This window comes from Cervus elaphus, chromosome 10, assembly GCF_910594005.1.
Source record: "Cervus elaphus chromosome 10, mCerEla1.1, whole genome shotgun sequence".
Classification (NCBI taxonomy): Eukaryota; Metazoa; Chordata; class Mammalia; order Artiodactyla; family Cervidae; genus Cervus; species Cervus elaphus.
Window position 1 is genome coordinate 14,285,397 of NC_057824.1, and position 18,593 is coordinate 14,303,989.

The 18,593-nt window shown below is 43.4% G+C and overlaps 1 protein-coding gene across 1 annotated transcript; it reads right to left on the reverse strand.

The window, feature by feature from the left end:
- Nucleotides 1-9,955: 9,955 nt before the first annotated feature.
- LOC122702061 (ras-related protein Rab-7b-like) lies at nt 9,956-10,917 on the reverse strand. Its single transcript, XM_043915569.1, has one exon. The coding sequence runs from the start codon at nt 10,640-10,642 to the stop codon at nt 10,040-10,042; it is 603 nt and encodes a 200-aa protein (XP_043771504.1). The 5' UTR covers nt 10,643-10,917; the 3' UTR covers nt 9,956-10,039.
- Nucleotides 10,918-18,593: the final 7,676 nt, after the last annotated feature.

An 18,593-nucleotide genomic window follows, 5' to 3' on the forward strand; every position in this document is an offset into this window, starting at 1 on the left:
TAGCTTCAATAGCAGTTCTCTTCTCCCTGACAGCCTTTTATCTCTTCCCTCTTAGGAAAAGGGCTGTATTCACCAGGGATTTGGTCACATTCTCCTTTCCACATGAGGAGTACAAAGGAGGTCTGGCACTCTATTCTTATCATGACTCATTTTTTTTTTGCAGGAAGAAGATTCCTCACACCCAGTGGAACCACCCTTCTGTCAGATAGAGAAGGCTCTCTGCCTCCAGGGTTCTGCCAAACCGTCCACAAGAGCAGTCAGTCAGTCATTTCCTCCCAAGCATGGCTTTCAATAAACTAACAAAACAAAACAAAAACAGAAAAACACAAAAAGCAACAAACTGATGCTGTTGTCTCCTAGATTATATCAGTATTACCATGGGAGTGCTGCAGGTATGGAAGTCAGAAGCTGGAAGAAATTATTTGAGGAGCTTTAATATCTATGGTTTTTCCAGTGGTCATGTATGGATGTGAGAATTGGACTGTGAAGAAAGCTGAGTGCCAAAAAATTGATGCTTTTGAACTGTGGTGTTGGAGAAGACTCTTGAGAGTCCCTTGGACTGCAAGGACAGCCAACCAGTCCATCATAAAGGAGATCAGGGCTGGGTGTTCATTGGAAGGACTGATGCTGAAGCTGAAACTCCAATACTTTGGCCACCTGATGCGAAGAGTTGACTCATTGGAAAAGACCCTGATGCTGGGAGGGATTGGGGGCAGGAGGAGAAGGGGACAACAGAGGATGAGATGGATGGATGGCATCACCAACTCAATGGACATGAGTTTGAGTAAACTCCGGGAATTGGTGATGGACAGGGAGGCCTGGCATGCTGTGATTCATGGGGTTGCAAAGAGTTGGACATGACTGAGCGACTGAACTGAACTGAACTGAACATCTAGGACACACTTGTTCTGTGCTCTGGTCTCCACCCAGTGAACCTTGGATATTGGGGTTGGTTGATTGTAGTAATGTCTGAATTTTTTCCCACCACCTGTATCCATTTTTTTCATAATGCCCCCGTGCACTGACTTTTGGCACAGTCACTTGTCTTGATTTGGCCAAGGGAGCAGCCTGAAAAGTGCCTCTATATTGGGGCTGGTCCTCTTGCTGGTCTTGCAACTACTGCTGCTGCCACCAAATGATCAAGCACAAGCTTGCTTCCTGGAGGAGATACCACATGATCAGAGATAAGCCATCCCACTCGAGCCATCATAGACTAGCCAGTTGCCAGTCAACTCTACAGCTGATCATAGATGTATGAGTGCCCAGCTGATATTAGCAGAGTCTGGTCCCAAGCTGCAAGAACCACTCAGGCACAAGAGGCCTACACTGCAACTTCTCAAATTGTAAGCCAAAGTAATGTCTTTTTTTTTTCCTTTTTTCTTTTTGTTGTTGTTGTAGGCCACCTGGTTTTGAACTGTTTTGTTATGTAGCAAAAGTTAACTGACACAGATATTTCCCTAAGTGTTCTCCTAGAGCCCAGTGCCACTGGTGGGATCACATGGCTGGGATTTTAGGGACATTTTCTACTGCACCAAGTGTAATGTGGGTGAACTGAGCTAGCAGGTGGGCTGTTACCAGTCATGCTCTGTGCTGTTCGGGAGCACAGGCTTTGGAGTCAAACTGGCATTGATTCAAATCATGGCATTATGTCAGTGTGGAAGTAACAGCTATAAAATCTCAATGGTGTAAAAACATCAAAATCTCAGTGGCTTCACACCAGAAAGGTGTATTTCTCTCCTATGTCACTGCTTATCTATATATTTGTATATTTGGTGCCCTATACATATGCGATGGTATTTCCCTGGTGGCTCAGATGGCAAAGAATCTGCCTGCAATGCAGGAGATCAGGTTTGATCCCCGGGTCAGGAAGATCCCCTGGAGAAGGAAGTGGCAACCCACTCCAGTATTCATGCCTAGAGAACTCCATGGACAGAGAGCCTGGTGGGCTACAGTCCATGGGGTTGCAAAGAGTTGGACATGGTTGAACAACTAACACTCTTCACTCACATCTGTGATGATCTGCAGAGCTGGCTGGCTGCCAGGTCTAAGAGGGCTCAGTTGGGATGGTATCTTGTCCTCCAGCTGGCTAACTTGTGCATGATCACACTCATGTATATTCATGTAGAGATTCAGGGGCCAAGGCTCCTTCCACCTAGTGTGTTCTCTGGGTCCTCCACTGGATCTTCTGCAACCAACCAGGAGACGAGAAAAGAAAAAGAACATGGAGAATCTGGTGGGTTTAAGGGCCTGTAAATGCCAGAAGTTAACTCATTCCATTGCTAGAACTAGTCACATGGTTCCACCTAGATGTAAAGGGACTGGGAACATGATCCAGTAGAGTGCCAAGGAAAGAGAGAAGGTACATATTGGTGAGATACAGAAATCTGTCTCATTTAGCAATTCATTAACTAGGTAATTAGGCAAGTTACTTGATTTCTTTGATAGTTAAATAGTCCTGTGTGGATTGTACAATCATGTAGAAGTGACCTCATGCCAATCTGTCTTTTCATTCTGGTCTGTGTCCATTCATACTAGGAATTGAGACTGTTTAATGCCATATTGTTGTGCTGTTTTTGAGAATCAGGCCCTATCTGGCATACCAAGGAAGAAGGATATGAATGGTTTTCCCTGGGTGCAGGAAATGAGTGGGTACATTTTTTGCAAGGAAATTTTTTAAATTATAAAACCATCTGTGAGTTGGTATTTTTTTTATTATTGTCATATGCCAGAAAATAATAATAAAATATTCCTTCCTAAAAGAAAAACTGTTATCTAACTGTGGAAAATTCTGAAAGAGATGGGAATACCAGACCACCTGAACTGCCTCTTGAGAAATCTGTATGCAGATCAGGAAGCAACGGTTAGAACTGGACATGGAACAACAGACTGGTTCCAAATAGGAAAAGGAGTACATCAAGGCTGTATATTGTCACCCTGCTTATTTAACTTATATACAGAGTACGTCATGAGAAATGCTGGGCTGGAGGAAGCACAAGCTGGAATCAAGATTGCCGGGAGAAATATCAATAACCTCAGATATGCAGATGACGCCACCCTTATGACAGAAAGTGAAGGGGAACTAAAGAGCCTCTTGATGAAAGTAAAAGAGGAGAGTGAAAAAGTTGGCTTAAAGCTCAACATTCAGAAAGCTAAGATCATGGCTTCTGGTCCCATTACTTCATGGCAAATAGATGGGGAAATAGTGGAAACAGTGGCAGACTTAATTTTTTGGGGTTCCAAAATCACTGCAGATGGTTACTGTAGCCATGAAATTAAAAGACACTTACTCCTTGGGAGGAAAGTTATGACTGACCTAGACAGCATATTAAAAAATAGAGACGACACTTTGCCAACAAAGGTCCATCTAGTCAAAGCTATGGTTTTCCCAGTAGTCATGAATGGATGTGAGAGTTGGACTATAAAGAAAGCTGAGCACGGAGGAATCGATGCTTTTGAACTGTGGTGTTGGAGAAGACTCTTGAGAGTCCCTTGGACTGCAAGGAGATCCAAACAGTCCATCCTAAAGGAGATCAGTCCTGACTATTCATTGGAAGGACTGATGTTGAAGCTGAAACTCCAATACTTTGGCCACCTAATGTGAAGAACTGATTCATTTGAAAAGACCTTGATGCTAGGAAAGATTGAAGGCAGGAGGAGAGGGGGATGACAGAGGATAAACTGGTTGGATGACATCATCAACTCAATGGAGATGAGTTTGAGGAAACTCTGGGAGTTGGTGATGGACAGCCTCGTGTGCTGCAGTCCACGGGGTCGCAAAGAGTTGGACATGACTGAGCGACTGAACTGAACTGAAGACCTAAACAGTTACTGCAATACTATTGAGATTTAGTTGTATTATGTAGCTAGAATGGGCCCTTAACACACAAGGGCCCAACTGCACACTTGAGGAGTACATTACAGAGGTATTTGGATTTGTTTCATTTGAGCATGTTTTCAAATAATCACCCTGGTCCCTCTGTTTCAGTGTTTTATTTATTTATTTACTTAAATTGAGTAACTCACTTTAATTGGGGAATAACTACTTTACAATATTGTGATGGTTTTTGCCATGCATCAACATGAATCAGCCACAGGTATTCATGTTTCCCCCTCCCCCATCCTGAACGCCCTTCCCACCTTCCTCCCCACCCTCTCTCTCTGGTTGTCCCAGAGCAGGCTTTGGATTCCCTGCTTCATGCATTGAATTTGCGCTGGTCATCTATTTTACATATGGTAATGTACATGTTTCACTGCTATTCTTTCAAATCATCAGTGGGAGAAGGCAGGGTGGGATGTTTCATGTTCTAAACTTTTGAACACAAATAGAAAGCATGTGGTCACATAGAATGTTAGAACTAAAGGAACTCAGCTTCCGTTCCATCATCTTCACAAGCATTGTTTATTTTTGCTTTACAGCTTAAATGCAAGAGTATCTAGTACCACAGGTATTGGAGACACAAAGTGATCCCAAAGGGAGCTTTTGTTGTTTTTCAGTTGCTAAGTCATGTCCAACTCTTTGTGGCCCCATGGACAGCAGCATGTCAGGCTTCCTGTCTTTCACTATCTCCAGGAGTTTGTTCAAACTCATGCCCATTGAGTCGATGATGCCATCCAACAATCTCATCCTCCGTCACCCTCTTCTCCTCCTGCCCTCAGTCTTTCCCAGCATCAGGGTCTTTTCCAGTGAGTTGGCTCTGCACATCAGGTGCCTGAAGTTTTGGAGCTTCAGCTTCAACATCAGTCCTTCCAGTGAGTATTCAGGGTTGATTTCTTTTCGGATTGACTGGGTTGGTCTCCTTGCAGTTCAAGGGACTGTCAATTCTTTTCCATTTATGCTAAACTATTATGAACTTATTGGAAGCTCACCAAATTCACTTCCATATAGAATATAGTATCTACTTAAAGGGTAAAGTGTTTTAGTCAGCATGGGCTGCTATAAAACATACCACATGCTGGCTGGCTTAAACAACAGACATTTGTTTCTCACAGTTCTGGAGGCTGGTAAGTCCAGGGTGAAGATGCTGGCCAGTTTGGTTCTTGGTAAGGGCTCTCTTCTTGGATTGCAAATGGCTGTCTTGTTGCTGTATCCTCACATGGTAGAGAAAGGAAACTCTGCTGTCTACTCCTCTTCTTATAAGGGCACTAGTCCCACCATGGGGGCTCCACCTTTATGAAATCATCTAAATTTAATCACATCCCCAAAGCCCTACCTCCTGATGCTATACCTTAGGGTTAGGGCTTTGAGAAATAAATTTGAGGTGGGACACAAACATTCTGTCCAAGACAATCGGTAATGAAATGGTACCACTTTGAAGATAATTTGAGGGAGAAGTCAGAAAATGATATGCTCTGTGTTCAAATTTTGCTAGCTTAGCCACTGGCTGCTCCACAGAGATTTGGTCTTTGATATCTGCTCCTTGCTAGCACTCAGCCCTCCACTATTTCCTGGATCCTCCCACATGCATTAGGATCTTCATTAGAAGCAGGATGACTGGATAGGTCTGCAGAATTCCAGGTCTCAGATCTAGACATTGTGGCCTAGACCACATGGTTCACTGGCTGGTGTGGCAAAGCCATGTTGAATCCAAGGGTGTAAGCATAGAAGCAGATCATCATCTCCTGAATCCTTATCCTTTCTCTCACCTGTAGTTTGCTGCCCTAGTCTTTTTGCTTGTTTGTTTTTGTTTTTAAGTTAACGAAATACCAGCTGCCTATCAGATAGCTCTGTTCAATTTTCCTCTTATCCAAATGATTAAATCCAAATCTGTACAGATCTGTTCTTCCCATTCAAGACTCTTTTTCCAAGTGTCCCACATTCTTCCTTTAGTTGTTGTTGTCACCATTATTCTCCCAGCTTCTGTAATCTTGGACATGTTCTCTTTTACTCTTTCAACAAAATTTCAAGATCTGTAATCAAGTTCTTTCCTCTTCCATTTACCCTGGTTTCAATCCAGATCAACTTGCATCTAAGATTGTGCCTCACTAACCCTGCCACTAACCCTGTTTTCTACTGCCAAATGAACCTTTCCAAATATCATTTCCATCATGTCACTGTTCCCCCAAGAGTTTGCAATAGTTTCCTGTTGCTAATGTATCAAAATTATCTCCCCTGAGGCCTGAGGATGCTGGAGCAAATGATAGATGAAAGTTTTTTTCAACTAAACATTCCAGTTTTCAATTAAAGATGTTTTTCCATAAGCCTAAATCTTTCTTTTATACATAAGAAGGATGTGTTAACTGATGTAGGGGCTTAGTAAATATTTCTTGAATAGAGAAAAGAACTTTATGGTTAGTATGTGAAACTGTAACTCCCCTAAATAGGGTACTTTGTCCATATTCATTTATGGATACTGTTTTATTTATCTATAACTGCATTAATAAGCTACTGAAAACCTTGGTGGCTTAAAACAATGATTTTATTACCTTTCATAATTCTGTGGGATGCCTGGGGTCATCGGGGCAATTCTTCTGCTGATCACTCTTGAGTTCTGTCATGCAGTTGTAGTTAAATGGAGGCTTGGCTGAGATGCCAGGATAGCTGCTCCTCTTTCCCACTTTAAGTGGCCTCCTCTGTCTCTCCGTGTGGCCTCTCTATGTTTTCTGTCAATGTGATCTTTCCAGAAGGAAAGCCAGACTTCTTATGTGAAGACTCAAGGTTTTCAAAACTAAAAAGTGGAAGCTGCCAGGTCTATAAAGCTTAGGCTCTAGCTGGTATAGTGTCAGTTCTGCCATATTCTGTTATTTAAATCAAGTCCCAGGAAAGCCCAGCTTCAATGACGGAGGGGTCTACACATGGTGTAAATTCAAAGAGATGTGGTTCATTGGGAGCCATCTTTGGAGACCGGGGTACCATCCTCTGGCTCTTACTGATTCATGGCTTTTCTACATGAAAAATGTGCTTACCTCTGCAAATCTCATCCTAAATATGGTATCAGTTTAAATTCCAGGATATTGTCAACAAAATCAGGTGCCGGTATGGATGTGACTGCTCGAAGGCATCTTCTCATATGCACTTTCTCAGGTGCAGAGACCAGTGAAGAAGAGCAGATTATCCACCCACCCCCAACCCATCTCTTTCATGTAATGGTGAAAGAGACAGAAAAACTTCAGCAGACTCCCATGTTCAAAAAGAGGAGAAAAGGGAGACATGAGCATTTCCTGATTTATAGCAATTCTAAAATCCAACCTGGTGCATATCCCAATTTCTCTAACTCAAGGCAGAGGATAGTCCTTGATTAAGGTACAGTTTTGCTTTTTAGGAATGGTTTCCCTCTGCTCTTGGTTTTATCCTCTGGGTTCTGGCTCTGAGTCATTCTTCCATTTTCATTAAAATGGCCTATGTTTGTAGCTGTATAACTCTAAACCTGTTTCCTATCTCTTTGGAAGTTAAGGGCCCAAAGTGAAGGCAAACTGGGGTGGCTAGTCTATGAACATGCCCCAATGAATCACACCTCCTGTTCATATTCTTCTGTGGTTCCCCTACTCGTTGAATCTGGGCTGGCCCAGTGATCTGTTTTAACCAATGGACAATGGCAGTTTTCTGATTTTGTACTTTGGGGATGCCTGAGCCACCACCATGTAAGAGGTCTGGTTTCCCTGCTGCAAAGAGCACATGTAGAGTCTACATAGAGAGGAAGAAACTTGAGACTATGGAGAGGGAGGGAGACCATGTCAACCCAGTATCCTGGTTGAGCCTCCAGATGAACCCATGCTAAGCTGTTACCTGACTGCAAGCACACGAGAGAATCCAAGTGAAACCACCAGAAGAACTTCCCATTGAGCCTAGTCAACCTTTGGAACTGTGAAAGGTAAAGTCATTTTAAGCCATTAAATTGGGGTGGTTTGTTATGCAGCAGTAGAAAACCACACATAATCCATTCACTGAAAGTTACTGAACTGTCCATCTGTGCCTGACGCTGCATTAGGTGACGTGAATGTAAGACTAAATAAAGCATTGATTCTGAGCTCTACCTCATTTTTGTTAATGAAAGATTTTTGTAAAAGGAAATGTTTCAATTTTTTTTTTTAATTTTAAGGGTGAAAGATTTCTGTTTAAAATATACCGGCAGTGAATTCTTTTATAAAAAGAAATAATCACTCTGAGATTTTTCAAATTTTTAATTTTTCACATTAAAGTTTTTTTTTTTTTTTTTTTTTTTTAACTAAGAAAGACAATATTTATTATCTGGTGTGCACTCTTAGAATGGTCCCTACGCCCATTGAAGTGCATGAGCTGTGGCATCCAGCCCACAGTCCCACTGCCTCCCAGGAGAGCCTGCATGGCTCGCAGGGTGCCGCCCCCACGAAGGACGCAGACAGAGCTGTGCGCTGGGCTGCCTGCTCCTGCGGCCCAGGACAAGCAGCGCTCATTTGATAGCAGGGTGGGCAGAAGGGGTTCCCCAAACTCTTGCTGACCCCTCACCTCCCCTTTCCTCTGCCTCTGGGCAAATCTTCAGTGTCAGGTGACGCTTGGAAGTCCTACGCTAACAGTCAGGGAAGGGTACCTCTGTGTAGACAGGAGACTTCTGTGGTGGGCACGGATGTGGCCGTGGAAACCCTGGGGGGGTGGGGGTGGTCGGTCATCTCGCCTACTCCCTTCAGGTTGGGCTCTGTAAACGCTGCCCGTCACCAGAAGAAACAGAAGATTCTGGTTGTAGCGTCTGCAGGAACAGACTCCCCGGCTTCCCAGTGTTTATCACCAATGCTGATTTCTTGCCTGAATCATTGCTGCTGCAGTTTTTGCCCATCTCTCAGTAGGCTTAAGAAATTGGGATCTTTCTGCCTGGCGAATCTCGAAGGACTGAAAATGCCCGGAGCCAAAGAATGAGCTCTGAGCATCTCAGCAGAGGAAAACGGCGGCCCTTCCAGCGTCCATGGAGCCGCCCTTTCCTGTTCTGCTGGGAGGCGCGTTGCTGCCCTCTGGTGGCCGGCAGGCAAGGCGTGTTCCGGGGGTTAGGGGGTCCACCTTGTCCCTGGAATAGCAGCTTTGAGTTCTCAGGTTAATCAGTGTCTTTTCACTGTCCCTGGAACAAAACAAGCTTGTCCTTGATCTGGAGCCTTGGCCCTTGCTTCTACTTGTCCTCAGAACGCTCTTCTTCCAGTTCAGCAGCCCTTTTCTCATTCTCCAGCCTTTGGGCCAATGTCACTTCCCCAGGGAAGCCCTCCTGGGCTACTTTGTCTGAAACATCTGAAACAGCACATAACCCCACCCTCCGTCCTTCTCTCTCCCGTTACCTTGCTTGGTTCAAGAGCTTACCTGCTAATTGAAAACATCTGGTTAAATTCTGGGTTTACTGCCTCCCTCCCTCTCCAGAACGTCGGACCCAGGAGAGCAAGGTCTTTGTTACACGCATCCCTGGACCTCAAGCCATCACACATAGTAGATACACAAAAGGACTTATTGAAGGAATGGCCAGTGTGTCTCCACAAGAGCGCCTGGGACTGAAGCCGAGCTTCTGGTCCTGAGGAGCTACGGGATGTGGGCAGGGCATGTGCCAACCTCGTGTGGCAGACAACCAGCTGAGGCAGCAGCCTGAGCACCAGCAAGGAGACATGCGCGGTCCCGGGGGTCTTCCTGCCTTCCCTCTGCCCTGCGCTCTGGGGGGGACAGACAGACGGTGTCCCAGGCCTGAACAGCTGCTGCCAGGGGGTGAGGGGGACCGCCTCCCCGGCCCTGGTTGCAGGGACCCTGGTCCACAGCTGTGCGGCGGCTCTAAGGGGGTGGGGTGCGGTGGGCGCGCTGAGGAAGGCGCCCGTTGCCTCCGGACGCAGCCGCCTGCGTGCAGGGATGCGCCTTCCAGAGCAGGAGGTGTCCGGGGAGGGCGCAGGGCAGGAAAGCCGGGGCCAGCGAGGGGCCGTGACTCCTCTGGGACGTCCCCGTTCCGCCCTGACTACTGCACTTAGCCCGAGGCGGAGCTGGTCTGGAGCCCGCGCGGAGGCGAGGGCTGCTGCCAGCCTAGGAGCCTGGCTGCCGTCTGAGCGCGGGCGGCCGGCGGGGCTGAGCTCTGTCCGTGGGCGCGCAGAGCCGGGGTCCGGACGGTCAGCAGCATCTGCTCTTGGGCTGGTCTTCCGGTGAGAGCTTGATGGAGTCTGTGAGGTAACTCTCTAAGATGCTTCGATACCTTGACAGAGCCCGACTGGCCAGCATCTCGAAGGCTTGTACCACGTTGATGTCATTCTTGGCACTGACTTCAAAATAGGGAATATCCTTCTCTTTACACCAGCCTTGGGCTACCTCTTGTGGAACCTGCCGGTCTGCCAGATCGATCTTGTTCCCGAGCACCACCATGGGGTAGGACTGCTGCATTGGAATGGTTTTGGCCAGAACATCACCCCTCCAGGTTTCCAGGGCTTCAAAGGACTCCAGGTCAGTGACATCAAAAGCCAGGACACAGCCATCAGAGCCTTTGTAGAATGTAGACACCATGGAGCGGAATCGCTCCTGGCCGCCTGTGTCCCAGATCTGTAGCTTCAAGGTTGTGTCATCCAGTATGATAATCTTGGAGAGGATGCTGGCCCCCAGTGTGGTCTGATAGTCTTCGTAAAACGTCTTATGCACATATCGGTGGAGGAGGGAGGTCTTTCCAACACCCAGGGCTCCAATGATGATGAGCTTGAGGTCCACCTTCTTCCGAGGATTCATGGAGGGGCTTCAGAATCTCTGGTGTTGCTGGAACAGACAAGAGCCAGGAAAAGCTTCCAGAGCCTTTTCAGCCTCCGATGGCAGGTGGGGGGTTTTCTCTGAGTCTGGGGGGCTCCTCTTAGAACAGCAGTCTCAGCTAGATCAGAGGAAAAAGGCTTTGGGAGCAAACTTGTTGAGGCCAAGTCACTTCCTTCTGAGTTTTCCTCCTCTCTCTTTATGCACAAACTTGGGAAAGTTGCAAAAGAGGCTGGGCCGGTGTGACCTCAGCCGTGTGGGTGGAGTGGGTGGGGAGGATGGAAAGCTGGGCTCCCAGCAGACTCCACATTAAAGTTTTTAAATAGTGAAGCATACCAGAGTTTTTAATAACAGAATTTGATTCAGCAAATATTATCTGATCCTTTGCTACATGTTTCCTCAGTACATTTTAAAAATCTGTGTGAAATTCAAGTGCTGTTTTCCACCTGATATCTACTAGCTTGCATGGGACTTGTTAAGTTACTTGGGGGATCCTAGTTTTGTCTATTAGCATGCATTCTTGTTATTATCGTGCATCCCATGGTTGTTTCCTTATTGCTTCAGCAAGAATTACATTCAGTTGTTCAGTTTCTAAATGACCTAATTAGCAGCAGTTTTTCCATTTTTTTTCTTTAGAATTCTCTTAGTCTACAGTTGGACTCCCTCTCTATTACTCTCTTTTCCTCCCTGAGTTTTACTCAACATTCTGCTAATGAGTTCACATTCCACTCTTGTCCCTCCATGGATTGTTGCCCATGCGTTTGGAGACTTCCTTGCCTTAATTATTGGGGGAAAAATCTCTTCTTGGTCTTTCCTTGCTAGACATTGCTGGCTCTGAGTTTCTAGCTCTTACCTCTGATGTGTCTTTGTTTTTCACATAAAGAGAGATCATAAAGCAGAGAGAAGCCCTGAAGACCATATAATTTTATGGATGATCAAACTTTGGCCAGAGAGCCAAGTGACTTATTCAAAGAACTACAGTTAGTGGCAGAATCAGGGCCAGAATCCATATCTCCAAACTAAGAAGTTCTGGTTTCACTATAGTAATGAATTCACTCTCAGACCACATCAAACTAATGCAGGTAGGCTAACTGATACTTGATCAACCCGTTCTATTTACAATTAATTAATAAATTTTCATTATATCTCATTTAGATTCTCAGTCTTGAACTACAACAGGGGGAAAATAAGAGAAAAAAGAGAAGTAGAGTGAGTTCATAAGCTGTGAGGTGTACAGCAGCAGTTCATAATATTTATTATTGCTTAGGGTTTTGATGAATGCTCTTGAGCTTCTCATTACTTTATTCAAGAAATATTTACTGAGTATCTACTCTGTGCATATCTGTGTGTATGTGTGAACACATACACACATAAACACAATTTCCTTAGATCTTCTTTTAGGGAGCCACTGTGTGAATGGTGTCAATATCCTCATAAATATCTTATAATACATACAAGTTTCATACCCATAGCAACATACCAAAAATTAGTTGCTTTTTGGGGGAAATGCACACTGTGATTCCTTATAGATAGTTTACCTTCATAATTATTCCCATGTCTCCAATTCTTAGAATCATCTAATTCTTGTATTTCATAGTGGAGGAACTCAGACTCAAACATCTTCAAAGGCCATGTAGTTATGATAATTGAGTGAAGTAGGTGGAGACCTGGAGACAGAGGCAGTGTTGAGACTACAAGTCCTGTTTGAAGGGGCAGCTGCCACTCCATGTCAGGTGATTTTTGTCATGTGGGAAATCAAGGGCTAGTACTTCTAGAACTTCTGTATTTCTAAGAGAGGTTGGAAATATTTCTTTATATGAAATCTCCTGATTTTTATAATGTTGGTGACTAATCAAAAACATTTAAAACCTCTGCATTGGCCAAATGAAACATGTGTACCTAATTAAAATCCTGGACATATAGTTTGCCCTAGCACCCTTTGCGTGCCTTCTCCATTTGCAGAGACAAATTGCAAGATCCAAGCTTCCAAGCCACAGGACTCTCTCGTTTCTAAGAATTCTGGAAGTGAGAGCTCAAGGGAAATAGTCCTAACTCACTGACCTCTGGAGTGGTCAAACAACCCACCCACTGATTTGCTTGGTCAGTTCCCACTTAATGCCACTGAGAGAATAAAAATCCCTTTCTAGAGAAAATGCAGGGAAAAGTGTTGTTCCTTTTGCAGAGATCAAAATAAGGGCTATCTTGCTTTTATTCAAACTATAGTAATTATTCTAGAAATTAAAATGTAGTATTGGTATGCATGCTACCCAATGGGTGTGTTTGATGTTTGGCCCTACATGGGTTATGCGAATGCAAATCTATACATGGCATCTTGAATCCTATTTCTCCAAACTCAATAATTAGTGTCTGATATTAGCTCCAACTTCTCAGTTCAAGGTCCTCACTAGTCTCCTAAACTTCAAATCTAATTGCCTGTCTTATTTCATTTTCTCATTTGTCAAATATTTATAGACTGCCTCCTAGGTGTCAGATATGTTTTAAACACTAAAGATATATGACAGTTAATCACATAGACATGGTCTATTCACCCACAAAGCTTACTCTCTGTGAAGCCTAGGGAGACAATAGTCATGTAAACAAATGAATAAATAACACAGTTTCAAGCAGTGATAATTGTTATGAAGAAAGTAAAATGGGGAAATGGGATAGGAGTGATTGAGGAAAGGCTGTACTGCACAGTCATTTGGATTGAGACCTGAATGGTGAGAAGGTGACAGCAATGCAAAGATATGGGGGAAGAGGGTTGCAATCAAGGGAAACATCTGGTGCAAAAGCCTGTCACAGGACTGGACTTGAAGCATTTAAGGATCAGAAAGTCAACCTGTGGCTGGAAAGTCTAAGCTGACTTCTTTCCAGTATTTGCCCGTTTGTAATCCTGGTTTCGACAAAACTTGCCTAGTTCTATTTATCAGCTACCTTTGCTGGTTCTCTCCAAGGTCCTGATGAGGGATTGTGTCCTTCTTTGGAGAGTTTATCCACTACTAAAACCTTATTTATTACCTCAGTGTTGTCTTCACCTGAGTATATGTACTAACTTAGGAATTCAGGTAAATTTTCTATGCATGGAAATGGCAAGAAGACTTGCCATATTTACAGATTTCTTCTCTCTGGAACCCAGAAACCATATGAAATAGTTGAGAAAGATAATGTCCTGAACTAAAGCAGTGGCTGGGATAGAATCATCAGTACCTGGTAGCCCACTAGACATGTCTGTGTGGATGTGGATCTATGTAATGCGAGTGAGGGGGCACACTAAGGGAGAATGACTCCAAAGTGTCAGACTTTAGTCAATGGTAGATGACAAGTGCTACTCACTGAGATTCAGAAAACAGGAGGAGAAGTAGGCTTAATTTGGATGAAGGTGGGTAGGTGAATACAGGTAATGGAAGGTAAGAAAGAGTGGAGAGTTAAGAAGGAATTCCCGAATCTGAACAGCAGGTAGTCTCTTTCTGCCATCTTAGACTGGAACTTCAAATAAATATTGCCAAGTAAGAATGATTACAATGGGAAAACAGGTCTGTAATATAATTGAATGCCATTAGTTTTCTATATTCTGATAAAATAATTTTACAAGGAGTACATCAAAGCTGTATATTGTCACCTGCTTATTTAGCTTATGTGCAGAGTACATCATGTGAAATGCTGGGCTGGATGAAGCACAAGCTGGAATCAGGATTGCTGGAAGAAATATCAATAACCTAAAATATGCAGATGGCACCACCCTTATGGCAGAAAGCGAAGAGAAACTAAAGAGCCTCCTGATGAAAGTGAAAGAGAAGAGTAAAAAAGCAGGCTTAAAACTCAACATTAAAAAAACTAAGATCATGGCATCCAGTCCCATTACTTCATAGTAAGTAGATGGGGAAACAATAGAAACAGTGAGAGACTTTATTTTTGGGGAATCCAAAATCACTGCGGATGGTGACTGCAGCCATGCAATTAAAGGATGCTTACTCCATGGGAGGGAAGTTATGACCAACCTAGACAATATATTAAAAAGCAGAGACTTGCTTTACCAACAAAGGTCCATTTAGTCAAAGCTATGGTTTTTCCAGTAGTCATGTATGGATGTGAGAGTTGGATCATAAAGAAAGCTGAGTGCCAAAGAATTGATGCTTTTGAACTGTGGTGTTGGAGAAGACCCTTGAGAGTCCCTTGGACTGCAAGGAGATCCAACCAGTCCATCCTGAAGGAAATCAGTCCTGAATATTCATTGGAAGGAGTGATGTTGAAGCTGAAACTCCAATTCTTTGGTCACCTGATGCAAAGAACTGACTTATTTGAAAAGACCCTGCTGCTGGGAAAAATTGAAGGCAAGAGGAGAAGGGGATGACAGAGAATGAGATGGTTGGATGGCATCACCGACTCTATGGGCATGAGTTTGAGCAAGCTCTGGGAGTTGGTGATGGACTGGGAGGCCTGGCGTGCTGCAGTCCATGGTGCTGCAAAGAGCTGGACATGACTGAATGACTGAACTAACTGACTGAATTTTACAAGCTGATCTAGAAACTCACCCATTAATAATGGAATTGCTTCCATTAAATCAGAATGCTACAAACCATGTAAGTTAAAAGTTGAGGCAATTCCCTAGGAAATTCAGGCTAGAGCTGTTTGATGTCAATCCAGTGTTACCTTCATCCAACTAAGTATATTTGATTAACATAATCCTAAATATATTCCTTGATTTTAGAGAACTGGAGCAAAGTGGCAGACATGGCATCATTATATCCTGGCTAATATTCACTAATCACTAAACAAAACTTATTGGGTACTAACAATGTGCCAGACATTATGCTGGGTGCTGGGGATGCAACAATGAGTAAGACATAGCTCTTGCACAAAAATTACAAACAAACCATACCTAGGCTGACCTTCGCACAGAGACTCTTTTTTGTAACTGATGGATACTGTCTTTTAAGTGGTATGTTATGAATCAAGGCTATATGGGGCCAATTTGTACTTACTCTTTTATTCTTAAAGCTAATTGCAAATTCTCATCTCAGCACAGAGCCCTGTGATGCCAAGAGACTCATTGTAGTTCACTGGGGAGAGGAAAGAATTCTAGTAGTGGTCAAGATCTGCTGCATTTATTATTTTAAGAGTTTGTTCCACTTGGAAATAGTTTTCCTAGTTATTATTTATGAGTCCTCTCACCTGGTCTTCCGACAAACCTGCTTGCGGGCATACATTCTGGCATTTTGATGGAATGGGTTTATTTCCTTTACCCTGGACACCAGGTGCTGCTGGCTAAAAACAGCAGAGGACTGAATCTCTTCTCTTAAGGGTCCTGGCAGCTCTGTGGCAAATTCGGCCACCGAGCTATCTAGGCTCTATTATTTCCATTCTGATGGGCTTTCCTCCCTAGTGGTGTGTGTATGTGTGTGTATGAGAGAGAAGTGGGAGCAGGGGAGAGAGAGAGAATATGTTTCATTGTCCCTGTTCTCAAATGGAGTTGACCTTCTCAGTTGTCTCACAGCATTTTCTGGAAATAAAACAGGACAAAAATGTGACTGTACCTAGAAAAAATGAATTGTGACATTTAAAAATATCACTAATTGGGCAGTAGTTTGAGCATTCTTTGGCATTGCCTTTCTTTGGGATTGGAATGAAAATTGACCTTTTCCAGTCCTGTGGCCACTGTTGAATGTTCCAAATTTGCTGGCATGTTGAGTGCAGCACTTTCACAGCATCATCTTTCAGGATTTGAAATAGCATATGAGAGATGGGATAATCTACTGGTTAAAACCCCCACTTTTTTTATTTGACTTTTGCTGGTGTGATTTCAGGTGAATTACTAAATCTCTTTGAGCCACAATTTCTTTGTCTGTGAAAAGATAATAACTTAATCTGCTTCATATGTTGCTGTGAGGGTTGAATAACTTATTTAGGTAAAGCACTTAGCCTGGTGTCTGGCAAATGGAAAATGTTAACTTAATCAAGTATTTATTCTCCTTATCCCTTCCCTGCCCAAGAGGACCTTATAGCTCTTTACAAATGCAGTTATACAGAAATGACCACCTTCATCCTCCCATGACCCACTGAAATCAAAAACAGTTGCAAAATGGAGAGACCTCATGTACCCAAGAAAACAAGCTGTTGAAGGACCAGGATTTTAATTCTGATGCTTTGGTCAGTTGGCTGGATGACCTTGGACAGACTCTTTGTTTACAGTTATATTAACATTTCTGCAATATTTGGATGGAGAAGCTAAGGACCTGACTCCCCGCCCCCCTCCCCCCGCCCCAGGTAATAGAAATGCTCATGTCTCCCCTATGCCCTTTAAAATCAACCAATCAATCAATATCCATCCAAACATTTCAATAAAAGACTTTCTCTTTTTGGTCCTAGTCAACCTCCTTAAAAGGTTATCTGCATTAATTTTTCTTCACCTTTCCACCTGCATTTATTTCTTAGCAAGGCATGGCAATCTGCCCTTGGCCTCCTAACCATCATTACACCAGCTCTGGTTAAAACTACCTCTTCATTAACAAAAGCAAATGGTTATCTTTTGATCCTCATCTTGCTTAACTTTTGACCACAAAAAGAAGAAGGCAAATGACCTTAAGGTGTGGGAAATACATTTTGAAGTTTGAGTCCAGACAAACTGAGTCTCAATGCTGAAATCGCAATTGCCATTTAAAGGGCCTTTGTTCTGCTGAAAGCATCCCATATTCAGAATCAAAATGTGAATTATTCAAGTAATCAAGGAAACTGGGTCTACTAAAGTACCTTACCATGACATCAGACACCAAAAGTGAAATCTGATGACAGGGAAATGATTAGAGCACAAAGCAATCTGTTGCTTTGTTCTGATTTGAAATGATGATGGTAAAGTAGGCACCTGCTGCTATGTGTACCTGATGGGTCCTAATACATTTCAGACCACTGTCTAGTCATTCTGCCATGTTCAATCACAATGTATTTGTCTGGTGTCATATACCATTAAGACCTTCTTCTTTGTTAAGGAGCCTCTCCAAAGATCCAAGCAAAATGTTAAAGATGATAATTTGCCTTACAGCAGACATCTTCAGTGGTTAATTTCAGGCACACAGGTATGTGGGTGCGGGCAATATTTTTGGTTAGGAAAAACTTTTCCAAGCCCTCTGGACCACCACCCCCTTCCTTTCTTTTCACCTCCCCTTGGAGTTGACTGCATTTTAATGGGGCATTTGGTGAAGCTGCTACCCTGAGCTGAGTCAGATTGTTGCAGAGAAAGTTTATCATTCTCAGGATTGCTGTCAGGATGATTAAATAGAGCTGTTGTGCAATAGGTCCTAACCCACAGCAGCAATGAAGGGGAGTAAACACTGGACTGGGAATCGGGAACTGGTCTAGTCTGGTTCGGTGACTCTGGGCAAGTCTCTTCCACTCTGTTAGCCTGGGTAGTGTCACCTATAAAAGGTGGGCTGACCTAGATAACTGACTCTAAAGTCAGTTTTAAAAATTTCTCTTTCAACTCTATAGTTCTCCGAATTTCTTTAAACCAGTTTTCCCTTGGTTGATTTTACCACTACTTTGCAAAGTGATTACTTCTTGTCTCTCACCTCTTCACTTACTTTTTGGCTAGTTCACTCAGAGATAACCACAGGAAATATGCATCTCACAAGCAAATAATTTTCTCCTTTGGAAACATCTATGCTGTGCTCACTGTGGAGCAATTACATGGTAAATCTGGGATGTGTCCAGAATAGTCACTCTTATAAAACTCTTCAGCCTGAATGTTGGTTGCTCACTGATACTTGTATGAAATGCCAATTTGGTGGCAAGGTTTGAAACCAGACAACTCTACTAAATAACCAGGCTCTGTATGAAATAGGTTATAGTCATCTCATGCTTCCACTCTGATAATTACTCTAAAGATTTTCAAATCCTAAGACTGATGAAACTTTTTACATTTTTTTTTCTTGTTCCTGTT

What these genes read in the sequence shown, in the direction of transcription:
- LOC122702061 (XM_043915569.1), bottom strand. Translation starts at nt 10,642, where the DNA reads ATGAATCCTCGGAAGAAGGTGGACCTCAAGCTCATCATCATTGGAGCC.